The following is a 13663-nucleotide window of genomic DNA, read 5'->3' as shown; positions in this document are numbered from 1 at the left end:
ATGAAATGAATGATAAATAATGATGAGGGGAAAAGAAAGAAATACACTTAAAGAACAGGGTGACAATAGCCAGAGAAAGAAGATGGAGGCAGAAACGTAGCTCCTCATCTGTGCTGTTATGAAACTCAGGGCAGTGTTTGGATTCTCAGTCTTGTACAGGAATTCAGATTTGATAACCAAGCCACATCTGGACCTGCAAAAGCACAATCCGATTTTGTGTACAGTGGTCATGAGGACTGATGTTGATTTTTGGTTGGATTCACTCCTGCATGTCAAGAAAAGCAGGTTCTAGCTTTCACTCTGTTACCAATTCACTTACTCTTTTACTCCTCAGTCCCTAGAATTCTATGGTTTATGAAAAATATAACTACAAATCATCAACTTGGCTTTTTAGTTTTACTATGACCCCCAAATGCTAGCATTTTAGCCTAAAAAATGAGTTTTCCTTGTTTCAGTTATATATATCATGCTCATCAAATATGAGTGCAATATGTTCCTGAAGAGACATTCAAACAAGCAGAGGGTTTAAGAGATGGAGTTATTTTGTTAAGCAAAAGGTCTACAACTGAAAATAATATCACTTTTGGAAGGAGAACTTGAAGTGATGTCAAATTCTTGTTTTTATGCTGCATAATAACTCAGTTTTCATATATTTAAGTTAGCTTAGTGGACCAAGTGAAATATAGACTGGAAATACTCTCAAGAAGGCACATTTGGTTGGATTCTAATTATTTATATCATTAAAGGAATATTTCATCTGAATTTTGCAGTTTGTAACAGTTCATAAAAAATAATTTTTCCATAAGAAATAGTATTTTCTGGGGCTCCTGGGTGGCTCAGTCAATTGAGCGTCTGCCTTTGGCTCAGGTCATGATCCCAGAGTCGTGGGATTGAGCTCCGCATTGGGCTCCCTGCTGCAGGGAGTCTGCTTCTCCCTCTACCCCTCACACTGTTCATGCACACTGTCTCTCTCTCTCACGCTCTCTAGCTCTAAAATAAATAACTAAAATCTTAAAAAAAAACATGTTTAAAAAATATTTTTGGATTCAGACTAATGTAGGGGAACTCATACGACTTTAAACAAGGAAATACCAACAGGGCAATGTTTGTGGACTCCGGACAAAATGTTATTTAATGCACTTGGTTCTCTCTGTCTTTAAGGGAAGTTAAAGTAATAATAGATGATTAATTAAAGTTACTGAAAATGTTTCACAGTTCAATGAACATAATGTATTTGATTTCTTTCCACAGTCTTCATGAACGCAGCAATTCCCATAGCAGCTGTTCTTGCTGTAAGAAACTTTCTCTTGCTTTTAGAAATGGAACTAAGTCAGTGTTTAGAAATGTGTGGGTGGTAATATATATTACTTCACCTCTGCCAGTTTTCTCTTGCAGTCCCCATTGTAATAGTCCTAATTCAGGGTTTCCCCAGAGTGACACTCTAGACTTTTTGGCCCAGATAATTCTGTGTTGGTAGGGCCTTTTCTTTGCATGAGGATGTGTAGCAGCATCCCGGGCTTCTACCTATTAGATGTCACTAGCACTCCCCAGACATTGCCAAGTGTGCCCTGGGAGCAAAATGAGTAGTAGTTGGGAACTAACTGTGGTAAGCTTCATGACCTGGTTCTCAGACATTCTTACATCAATATAGTGCTAGATCAACAACCAGAAAAGTACATTTCATTTCAAACTAAAATGACAAACTAGGATTACATTTAGAAACATAAATAAGTCTGCATCAAATACTAATGTTGGCAAATTTAGTAAAGATCCACAGTAGGGACACTAAAACAATGGAACATCTTTTTCTCTTAGAAAATTTTGTATTGGTTGGAAAGAACCTGGTTGGTTGTTAAGAACTCTGGGTTCACTTCACATTTATCCCCCCTACTCAGTAATTTGACAGAAGTCCATTTCTTATGTGTAAATAGAATCTGCTCTGCCCTTCTCACAAGTTCACTGCTAGGATGGTATGTAAACCATTAAGGACTATCAATAAGAAGGTTTTTTGTTAGGGAGTAATTTGGGTGAAGTAATCGTTTTCAGAGTTGGGATGGACATACTGGCATAGCGGAATAGGTTAGGTTTGTAAAATTGAATGTAAGCATTTGTGAAATTTTCTCCAGCTTGCTCTAAAGAACTTCTCTCTTTGCGCAGACGTTCGTGACCCATGCGTATGCTAGTGGGAACAATCTAAAACCTGCAGAGGCCTTTGCTTCCCTGTCTCTCTTTCATATCCTGGTCACCCCGCTGTTCCTGCTCTCCACAGTGGTCAGATTTGCAGTCAAAGCCATCATAAGGTATGCCCTGGAATGTCTGGAATTCTTTGCTTGATTATAGAAATAATATATGCTGGTGGTAGTCAATTTGAAAAAGTATAAAAGAGAACATTCAAATCGCTGCCCAGGATAACCGTTGTTAAAATTTGAATATGCTACTTTTCAGTCTTTTACAATTATTTTTAAATGAAAATAACTATTATTCTGAAATAAAAATTTTGAGTTTATGTAGCTTTTGACTCCTTATTTCACTTTTTATTTTTATTTTTTTCCCCTCATTAAGATCAGGATGTTTATTGGCTATGCAATAGTCCATAGTTTTGAAGTACTGTAACTTTAATGATTCCCTCCTTATTGGGGACTTAGAGTTTTTCTACTTTCTACCCAACATAAATAACATTGATATAAACATCTTTTTATCTTTAAACTTTTCTCTTATTATTTTCTTAAGACAGATTTCTGGAAGTAGGGATACTAGTTCTAACAGTATCCACATTTAAAAATTTTTATTAAGTTTTTTATTTTAACTCAAGTATAGTTAACATACAGTGTCATATTAGTTTCAGGTATAAAATACAATGATCCAACAATTCCATACATTACTCAGTGCTAATCAAGATGAGTGTACTCTTAACCCCTTAACCTATCTCATCCATCCTCCCCACCCATCCCCTTTCAGGTAACTACCAATTTGTTTTCTAGAGTTAAGAGTGTTTCTTGGTTTGTCTCTTATTTCCCCCTTTGTTCGTTTGTTTTGTTTCTTAAATTGCACATGTGAGTGAAATTATATGGTATTTATCTTTCTGTGACTGACTTATTTCACTTAGCATTATACTCTTGAGCTCCAACCATGTTGTTGCAGATGGCAAGATTTCATTCTTTTCAATGGCTGAGTACTATTCTAGTGTGTGTGTGTGTGTGTGTGTGTGTGTGTGTGTGTGTGTGTGTGTGTATCTTTATCTTCTTTATCGATTCATCTGTCGATGGATACTTGGGTTGTTTCCATCATTTGGCTATTATAAATAATGCTGCAATAAACATAGGGGCACATATATTTTTTCAAATTAGTGTTTTTGCATTCTTTGGGTAAATACCCGGTAGTGGGATTACTGGATTGTAGGGTAGTTCTATTTTTAATTTTTTGAGGAACCTCCATACTGTCTTCCATAATAGCTGCACCAGTTTGCATTTCCACCAACAGTGTATGAAGATTCCTTTTTCTCCACATCCTGGCCAACACTTGTTGTTTCTTGTGTTTTTGATCTTAACCATTCTGACAGGTATAAGGTGATATCGCATTATAGTTTTAATTCGCATTTCCTTGATGATGAGTGACGTTGAGCATCTTTTCATGTGTCTGTTTGGCCATCTGTAGGTATTGTTTGGTGAATTGTCTATTCATGTCTTCTGTCCATTTCTTAATTAGATTATTTGGGGGGTTTTTTTGGTGTTCAATTGTATGAATGGTACACACATTTTTAAGGTTCTTTTTTTTCCTCCTGGGATTACCTCTTTTTTTAAAAAATTTTATTATGTTATGTTAATAACCATACATTACATCATTAGTTTTTGATGTAGTGTTCCATGATTCATTTTTTTAAAGATTTTATTTATTTATTTGAGAGAGAGAGAATGAGAGACAGAGAGCATGAGAGGGAGGAGGGTCAGAGGGAGAAGCAGACTCCCTGCTGAGCAGGGAGCCTGATGTGGGACTCGATCCCGGGACTCCAGGATCATGACCTGAGCCGAAGGCAGTCGCTTAACCAACTGAGCCACCCAGGTGCCCCTTCCATGATTCATTTTTAAGGTTCCTAATGAATATTGCTATGTTGCTTTTAAAGAGTGGTAGGTCAAGATTTGTACACATTTTCAAAAATTTTTTAAAGATTTTATTTATTTGAGAGAGAGAGAAAGTGAGAGAGAGGGAGAGGGAGAGAGAATCTGAAACAGACTCTGCACTGAGTGCAGAGCCCTATGTGGGGCTCAGTCCCATGACTGCAAGATCACGACATGAGCCGAAACCAAGAGTTGGACACTTAATGACTGAGCCACCCAGGCTCCCCCATTTTTAAGATTTTTTTAAATGAAAATGGCCATAATATTTTCCAGTAAAGCTGTGTCAGTTTATCTTTGCAGTTATAGTGATGGGCAATGTTCCCATCAACACATATTTACTGTTTTAATTTTAATTTAACTGGGAAAAAATTTAAGTAAGGCTCATGGCTTCTGCCAATGGAAAGACTTTACAAAACCCCTCCACATTTTGCTCATTTTAAATATGCTTCTCTCGTTTTTTTAACCAGTGTATACTTTGTCTCAGACTTATAGATTCCTACAATGCACAACAATAAAAATAGATGTGATATGATAATGACCATTTTCCCACTTTTCTTGCATTATATAAATAAGTATGCGACCAAAATTTATTATACTATATTATATAATGCTGTATGTGCCACAGTCTACAGTGTCTGATACCCTATTAAGAACAGGGAAGTCTTCAAGTAGTATTTCGCTTATGCTATAAGATCTCATAAACTTCATAAAACCCCAGCATGTTTCATAAGCAGTCATTATCACACCTGGCCTTTGAAAGAAATGTCAAGATGTTACAATACTAAGGAAAACTGGAAAACAGAAGCCTTAAATACATGAAGCCTGGTGTTGCCACTGATAGCAATGTTGAACATTTTTTTGTAAGGGCTTTTATTTTTTTTAATTAATTAATTAATTTTTCTTGTAAGGTCTTTTAAAATGAGATAGTTTTCCCAATGGCTATGTATTATGAAGAAAACTAGTATTTGACATTTAAAATACCAGAATCTTCAGTTTTGGACAATTTTTTATACTGGTTTAACAATGGCTCAGTCCCAAACAACAGGAAGATGCATGTGCATTATCTTACTATAAACTGAAGTTCTGATTGGTTATAACAGTATCACAAAATGATTTTGTTAGGAAGGAGTTAGTGGCTCCTTCATAAGATCTTTATTATGTGATTACATAACCTGTTCTGTAGGTTATGTCATGGGTAACCAATTCTGGAGCTGTTAGAGTTTAAGGGTCAGACTCTCTGGCCTCGTCTGCCTCCTTTTCTTTTCTTACTGTTCTGCCTCTTGAAACAGTTGTACAGAACGTGGACTGATTTTCATAGCACCACTTCCAAATTAGGCAGTGCTCTGGAAGGGAAGCTACTTCAAACAATAAAATTGATGAATGGCCAAAGTCTGCTATTTTGGTCCTTAGTTTCATTTTCTCCATTTCATAGCTGTCCCTCTCATGGTTTCATTTTTAATTGGAATTTGACTTTGTATCTTAAGTGGGGATAAAAACATTTAGTTGATGACTTGTAACAAATAACTTCTCTGAAATCAGGGGGTTACCAAGCATCAGAAGGACTTAAAAAGTTTATGTGAAAAAGAAAAAAAAACAGAAAAAAACCCCACCAAAAAACCTAGGCGTGCCCTCCCACTCCATAGTATACAATCCTGCTGCAATAAATGCTGGTGAAATTGAGAGTGGATAATATTCACTGTGTATTTCTGCATAGCACTCTTTTTTCTTTACGTTCCAGGGAAAGGCATTTGACAGTTTGATAAAGACCAGTCTGTTTTCAGGGCTCAGCTCCCGATTTCCCAAGCCATAGGCTAAATAGAATCAGCTTATAAAAACTTGCTTCTCTAAAATGAGTCTCAGTGGTTGATTTGTGGGTCCTACAGAGATGACTGGTCAACAGAGGAGCCAGGCCTTTTCCCCACCGTGTGCTGATTCTACCCAAATGAGCTTTTTCCCAGTATTGACTGGGTTTGGCATTTCCTTCTGTGCCTGGGAACCCGTGACAGGTCTTTGATGCCAGTTGGCCCACAACGAGCTGAGCAGCCTGTTTATAATCGGAGACTTTGGTGAGCTGATTTTGAAACCTCTTCTTCAGGACCGTGGAAGTCATAAGTTCTTTGCTTCAGAGATTTGGTGGGCTAGAAGGGGGTGCAACATACTCCCAAACTTGCGTTACACATGCCTGTAAGAGACTTACAAACTTTTCTAATGTAGGAAAATTCCATGCCATGTAAAATTCTTTCCTACATGAAAATTCTATACTTTCTTTTAAAAATGTTTAGTTTGTTAGCCAAAATGGTCTTCATGGTGCTCAATGGGCAGGACCCCATGTATACATAATAAAAGGGAAGAAAGAGGCAGATATGATTCAGGATATCTTCTTACAACCCTACATTCCACACCGTTTGAGTTTTCTGGACATTTTATGTATCGTATTCCAGTCTACATTTGCAAAAACGGAGTCACGAAATGAGGAGAAGTAGGAAAAGTCACTATTATCTAAAATATTAAAATACAGAGTAAGAGTGATTTTCCAAAATGCTTGCCTCATTTCCCCACTTTGCTTTATTTGTAAGGAAATAATATATGTGTTTTTGCTTTTCTGGAGGAGAATATAAGTTGATATGTTGTATTCTTATATAAAATAATTTCAGTGAAGTTTTCTGGTATTTGATGTATGATGCAATATCTATGTCCAAAGATGTTATTTGCCAAGAGTAAAATGTGTAAAACCAATCCTTTGCTTTGTTGGAAAATAACTTTTCATCCTTTCTCTCATATACCTCCCAAAGGAACGTATGCTTGGCTAGTCCAGGACAGTTACATTTGATCAAATAAATTGTTATTGATATTTATCATAGAGCATGAGTACTTCAACCTCTGGTCCCTGTTTACAAAAATGTTATAGTTCTTATAAGAAAAGCACATAATTGCCAGCAACAAAGTCACTTATTCCCAATTAACATAATAGCACCTGTCCAAGGTACTCAAGCTTTATCTAAACACCCAAAGTGAAACTTCAAAAGTGAAAAAATAGCATGTGTAGCTAAAACCTTCAAGACTGGTATGAATTATCCAAACACACGAGAAAATAGTAAAACACTGACCAAAAAGATGGTGGAGGCAGGCTAGGAAATTGGTTGGTATCAAATACATCTGCTGTCAAATCCTAGTACGGCCTTAGAGTACTCATTGTTCAACCTCCAGCACGTCATTTTGTGTCTCTATAGCTCAGCTTCCTCACTTACTTAAATGAGCACAATAATAGCTCCTGCTTATGGCGATTGAAACAATTAAATGAGATAGTATATGAACAGTGCCTGGCACATTGCCTAAATATTTTAGATACTTTACCAATTTCCATTTTACTAATTTACTCCCATTTTATTAATCTCCATTCTGTGCTTCAGAGAGATATCTTCTGTGGGTCTACATTCACTTGTTAATACTTTGGGTACATTACAAAGTATTAAGAATTGCAAAGATGAAAGGTAGAATGAAATCCACAGGGAAACTGCAGTCTAGTTGGAGAGACCAGGAGGGGAAACTAAGTACAATATGGTGTGTTAAGTTATTTACAGAGCTCTACACAGAATACCATAGGCCCATATATGAGGGTCACTGAAGCTCATTGAGTGAAAAGGCAGACAGTCTGGTCAGTGAAGATTTAAAAGAGTTAGTGGCTCCTTCATAAGATCTTAAAAAGTAGCTAGGACTTGGTCAGTTGAAGAAAAAGGGAAACGATTTTGAAGCCGAGAGAGCAATGTATTCAGGGGGAAAGGGTGAGTAAGTAGGTGAGAGATCTTAATACATTTAGGGGACTAAACATAGTTGAGTGTAATTGGTGACAGGTTCTGATGTGGAAAGTGAAAGGGGATGAAGCTGGAGAGTAAAATCCTGAACAGCCTGGAAATGATGCTAAGGATGCAGAAGGCAAAAGGGTGCCATTTTTTATTTTAAGGAGAGGAATGCTGCATAAACAGATTTGGATTTTTAATATATAACCCTGGCAGCATGGTGGAAATTACTTTACCCTTGGTCAGGATTCATGCATTTTCCATAATTGCTTTGCCTCAGTGATTTCTGAAAGGACATCATATGAATAGGAAATGCTTTTTGTATTACCCATTTATTCATTCACCAGACATTTCTTGAGAAATTACTATGTTGTATTTTTGACATTGGGCTAGATTCTGAAGATGAAAATCTTTGTTCTTAAGGAGTTCACAGTGTAATGGGAGAGATAGTAAAAAAATGACAAAAATAGCAGTGCAAGGGACCCTCAGCCTCAAATGATGAAGGCAGGGGAAGAGAAAGGAAGAGGAGGTTCGGGGAAGTATTCATCTTGAGGTCCTCCAATAGTCCTTGTAATTGGAGTTCCAAAGTGGGATGTTATAGAGAGGAAAAAAAGTTCTCTTTATGCCCCTGTTATGCTCAGAGACCATTGCTTCCTGATGTTTAGCAAGAATGGGGCTCATTAATTCCATAAAAGCTTCAGTAAGATTTGTGTGTGTATTAGAAAAGTGAAATGGAGAGTTGAATCAACGGACTTTATATTTAAATGTCTGAGTCATTGGTTTATTCCTTCTTTGATTTATTCAGCAAACATTCATTGAGTAATATGTGCCAGGAGCAGCTAGATATAGAGTTAGAAAGGCAAAAGAGCCTGACTCCCGGACTTTGTGTGCAAAGACATAGTATGAGATTGTTTAAAAGGTATTCCTTAGAATGGCAAAGCTGTGTTCATTAAAATCCGCTCTTCAAAATATAAGAACAGAATGACAGCTAAAATCTACAAAGGTAAAGATCTTTCACTACTACTTTTGAGGTAGATCTTAGACATTCCTATTCCAAGAAAAACAATTCTAACTATGGTAACAATGTTAGCTAGACCTATTGTGCTGATCAGATTGCAATATATACAAATACTGAGTCATTATGTTGTACACCTGAAACTAATATATGTCAATTATACCTCAATTTGGAGCACTGGATGTTATACGCAAACAACGAATCATGGAACACTACATCAAAAACTAATGATGTAATGTATGGTGATTAACATAACATAATAAAATAAAATTTAAAAAAGCAAAGAATAAATACCTGTCATTTAAGATAAATAAATGGCCATTTCATAAGGCATTTCTAATGTTGGCTTTCCAGTCTATATGGTCAGTATTTGCTGACAAAGACTCAAAGAAAGTACACAAACTGAAGCTTCTCTTTCTTTCTTTCTTTCTTTCTTTCTTTCTTTCTTTCTTTCTTTCTTTCTTTCTTTCTTTCTTTCTTTCTTTCTCTCTCTTTCTTTCTTTCTTTCTTTCTTTCTTTCTTTTGAGGAGTCTGAAATTCTTTTTTAAGCAGCAGTAAAACATACATAACATAAAATGTGCCATTTAAGCCATTTTATGTGTATAGTTCAGACACATTAAGTACATACACATTGTTGTGCAACCATCACCACAATCCATTCTGGAACCTCTTCATCTCCTCAAATTAGAATCTATATTCATTAAACAATAAAAATTCCCTCTCCTCCCAGCCCCTGGAAACCACCACTAGCTTTCAGTCTCTATGAATTTGACTCTTCTAGGTACCTCATGTAGGTAGACTCATACGCTATTTGGGGGGGTGGTTTGTGCCTGGTTTATTTACTTAGCATAATGTCTTCAAGGTTCATCCATGTTATAACTCTATTATATTGTATCAGGAATTGCAGAACGCTGGTGCAGGTGCTGTTGAAAACAGTATGGTGGTTCCTCAAAAAATTCAACATAGAATTAGCATTCGATGCAGCTGTTCCACTTCTGGATATATCCCCCCCCAAAAATTCAAAGCGGCAGGAACTTGGATAGATATTTGTATGCCCAGGTTCATAGCAGCATCATTCACAGTAGCCAAAAAGTGGAAACAACCCAAATGTCCATCAGTGGATGAATAAATAAATAAATAAAATGTAGTATATACATATGGAGTATTATTCAACCAAAATTCTTCTTAAACAATTATCTTTTTTTAGTTCTCTGTAAATGCAGTTTGGAAGCTAATAATTAGAGTGCTGCAACGGAATTCATTCACCTTTCTGTTTCCAATGAAAAGAAGCAGTTTCTATGGCATGCGAGGCCACCGGGCTTAAAGATTATAGGCAAAAGACCGAGTTACTACTTTTCTTCATTTTATTAGTCTGTCTCCACACACACACACACACACACACACACACACACACACACACACTACAAACATATGCACACACACAAAAAGCTTTGCAGACCTTTTTGGAGGCACTTGACTACAAGTTCAAATGAAAAAAAATACAAAGAAATTTTTTGTTTCAAATCTTTATTTTCTAGTTTCCTACCACAGGCAATATATCCCCTGTGGTTGATGCTGCATGTGCCAATTTAGTTTGTTCACCTTCAGCATCCTAGGATGCTAAAAGGAGCATTTCTTTTGCAACTTCCTTTAACATGTTATTTTATTTATAGGAGGATGTTTTCAAATCATGTTGTTGTTTCCTTGGTTCTTTCTTTCTGCTCCTGATTCTATAATTGGTTTGAAAAAGTTAGAATGAGGGGGTAGGTGGGCCAAGGAGTCTTGTGCCCTGCCCAAGGAGACCATAATAAAGGATGTTTGCAAACCACTCTTCTAGAGCCAGGCTTCTCAAATGGTAATGTGTTTATGAAGCATTTCTGGATCTTGTGAAAATGAATATTTTGACTTAGTAGGTCTTGGATGGGGCCTGAGAGTCTCTGGTAAGCTCCAGGTGACGCTGATGCTGTTGGTCCTTTGTCAACACCGAACAGCAACTCTGTAGAGGCCCATCTTCTTGCCAGGTTCAGAAAATATGTGTAGTGTATAGTGCTTAAGCAAGATAGCAGAATGGTCATGGACCCCAGAGCTGTGTGTTATATGCTAAATGCTTTTAAGCAGGCTATTTAGCTTCTCTATAACTTATTTCTCCTCATTTGTAAAATTAGAATAATGGGTACTTCCCTCATTGGCATTATTATTTTTAACCATTCTGTTTCAAATTCCTTCTCAACTCTACTGTCTTTGACAAGAGACATAATTGAAAAAAAAAGTGCAAAAAAATCTGGCTGCATTCAAGGGGTGACAAATTGTTCCTGGTGTTCCTGAGATGATTCTAGTTTTAGCACTGAAAGTCCCAGGTCCTGGGAGTCCATCATTCTTGGGCAATTTAGTTAGGATGCTTGTTCCTCGGAGCTGAATTCCCAGTTGGTCTTGAGAAATGACTCTCAGAGGTGGCTTGCTCAACATGATAATGAGTGAGGGAAATGCTTGTTTATTTTGGTAGAACTTCGTTGTTGGTGGTTTTATTTTTAACCCTTTTTTTGTTTGGTTGGTTTTTGCAGTGTTCAAAAACTGAATGAGTTTCTCTTGAGTGATGAGATTGGTGAGGATAGTTGGCGAACTGGTGAAGGTTCTCTTCCTTTTGAGTCCTGTAAGAAACACACTGGAGTGGTAAGTGTTTTTTCTTATTATTGAAGCTGTGAATAGGTAACAGTCCCAATATTTGATGATTTTAAGCGAGTGCAGTTAAAAGAAATTGTAAGCTCCACTTTTAACCTATATAAAAAATTGCCACCTGCTTCTACAACAAACTTCAATAGTCTAAAATTCATAAACAGTTGTATAAGGTTTGTCATTAGAAATCATCAAAGAATTATTCCAAGAGGGACAGCACATGTTCAATTGAAAAAAAAGTTAAAAGGTTGTCTGCCCCAAACTTTATACGAAAATAATGCTAACTAAGCTTAACAACTCCCACACCATATTCTTTTAATACCTTTTAGGGTATTATACTTTTTAGTTTAAAAAGTGCTTTTGATGCATTATATCTTTTGATTCACTCAACATAACATTATATCACCTTATTTTTATCTTCCAACTGAATATATTGAGTTTGTGTATTTTGTGGCTTGAATAAAGTCATAAACTTAGTAAGCAGCAGAGCCAGAATTAAAACCTGAGTCTTATAATTCCTGTTCCAGTTTATTCATCCATTACACAAATATTTACTCAATATCTACATACATCCTGGAAACATGTTCAATATTATTTGTCATGTATTACATGTAATATGACATGGACCATATATTTGCCTGTGTTTCTTATTGGCTTATTGGCTACACTGTACTTCAGGGATATAGCTATGAACAAGGCAAACAAGGTCCTCTTTGTCACAGTTAGCTTTTTTAAGGCAGGAGTCAGATGATAAACAGGTTTTAAAAAGTGAGATAATTTCACTTTGGGAAGAAAATAAAATAGGGGTACGAGAGAGTGAGTGGAATACTGGAAGCTGGGTGATCATTTCCCAGAAAGGCCCCCTCTGAAGAGCTGGCATTTGGGCTGAGACCTGAATGAAGAGTACATACCTGTTCAGCAAAGATTGGGGGAAGAAAGCATTTCAAGCAGAGAACCAGGAGATGCAAAGACCTTGAGGTGGGAATGAATTTGGTGTGCTCAAGGAACAGAGAAACACTTTGGTTGAAGCCTAGTGAAGAATGGAGAGATAAGACAGGGTAAGAACAAGGATTGAGGGTCGGATTGTATTGACAGGCAATAGGAAACCATAGGAGGGTTTTAAAGTAGGGACTAATAGAATTTTGGTTATCTATCTATCTATCTATCTATCTATCTATCTATCCGTGAAGTTTGAACTCGGGACCCTGAGATCAAGACCTGAGCTGAGATCAAGAGTTGGATGTTTAATGACTGAACCACCCAGGCTCCCCAATTTTGATTATATTTTAAAAGATCACTTTGGCTACTGGGCTGAGTAATCAGTGGAAACAAGAGTAGAACAGATAGATCAGTAAGAAGATTATTACAACAACATAGGCAAGAAATGAAGATGGTTAGAATTAGTTTTTGTGACAGTTGCAGTGGACATTATGAGAAAGTGATCTAATTCAGTGTACTATTTTTTAGGTTGAGTTGATAAAGACTTGCTGATAGACTGGATAGGGAGGCTAAGATGTGAGTGGACCGGTGTTGAGGTAGAATCAAGAGGTATATTTGCACCTGATAATTTTGAGATATTCACTGACATCTAAGAAGAGAAGTCAGCATTGGAGATGTAAGTTTAAAAGTCATTAGCCATTAGATATTTAAATCAATGAGACTGGATCACATCACTTTCTTGAAAGGTGTGTCTGTAAAATTCTGAAAGAAGTCTTTGAAAGTAATATGTATGTTTCATAACAATAAAATAGAAAGATACTCTTCTAAAGTGGGTCATGTTATAATTAATATTAGTTATTTGTCTTACTATTAGACAAAAATATGAATATATTTACTATTTTCATAACCAAATAAAATTACACATGCAATCTTCTGACTGGAATTAATTGAGGCTTGGAAAGTCTGTTTACCAGGAAGTCAATCTATATTAAATTTTTCTCTACATCATGTTTAAAACTGCTAAAAATAGTTGAGATGAGCACTCAGCTATATTTAGACTTGCTGTTTTCTTCTGCTTTTCTGGAGTTTTACTTTACTCTCTGTTATTTTATTGAGCCAGTGTG

The 13663-nt window shown here is 36.4% G+C and overlaps 1 protein-coding gene across 5 annotated transcripts in view; it reads left to right on the top strand.

The window, feature by feature from the left end:
- Positions 1-13663, top strand: part of ABCC9 (ATP binding cassette subfamily C member 9) — a 134745-nt gene that overhangs the window by 36043 nt on the left and 85039 nt on the right. For all 5 annotated transcript variants that reach the window (XM_088025571.1, XM_088025570.1, XM_028113216.2 and 2 more), the window contains 3 exons: positions 1252-1292; positions 2158-2300; positions 11489-11597. In XM_088025571.1, coding sequence (XP_087881697.1) covers positions 1252-1292; positions 2158-2300; positions 11489-11597 — 293 coding nt within the window. The remainder of the gene's footprint in view (positions 1-1251; positions 1293-2157; positions 2301-11488; positions 11598-13663) is intronic.

This window comes from Eumetopias jubatus, unplaced genomic scaffold (assembly GCF_037043125.1).
Source record: "Eumetopias jubatus isolate StellerSeaLion01/CBP00866 unplaced genomic scaffold, mEumJub1_p1.0 scaffold_8, whole genome shotgun sequence".
Classification (NCBI taxonomy): Eukaryota; Metazoa; Chordata; class Mammalia; order Carnivora; family Otariidae; genus Eumetopias; species Eumetopias jubatus.
This window is presented reverse-complemented; position numbering and strand designations above follow the sequence as displayed.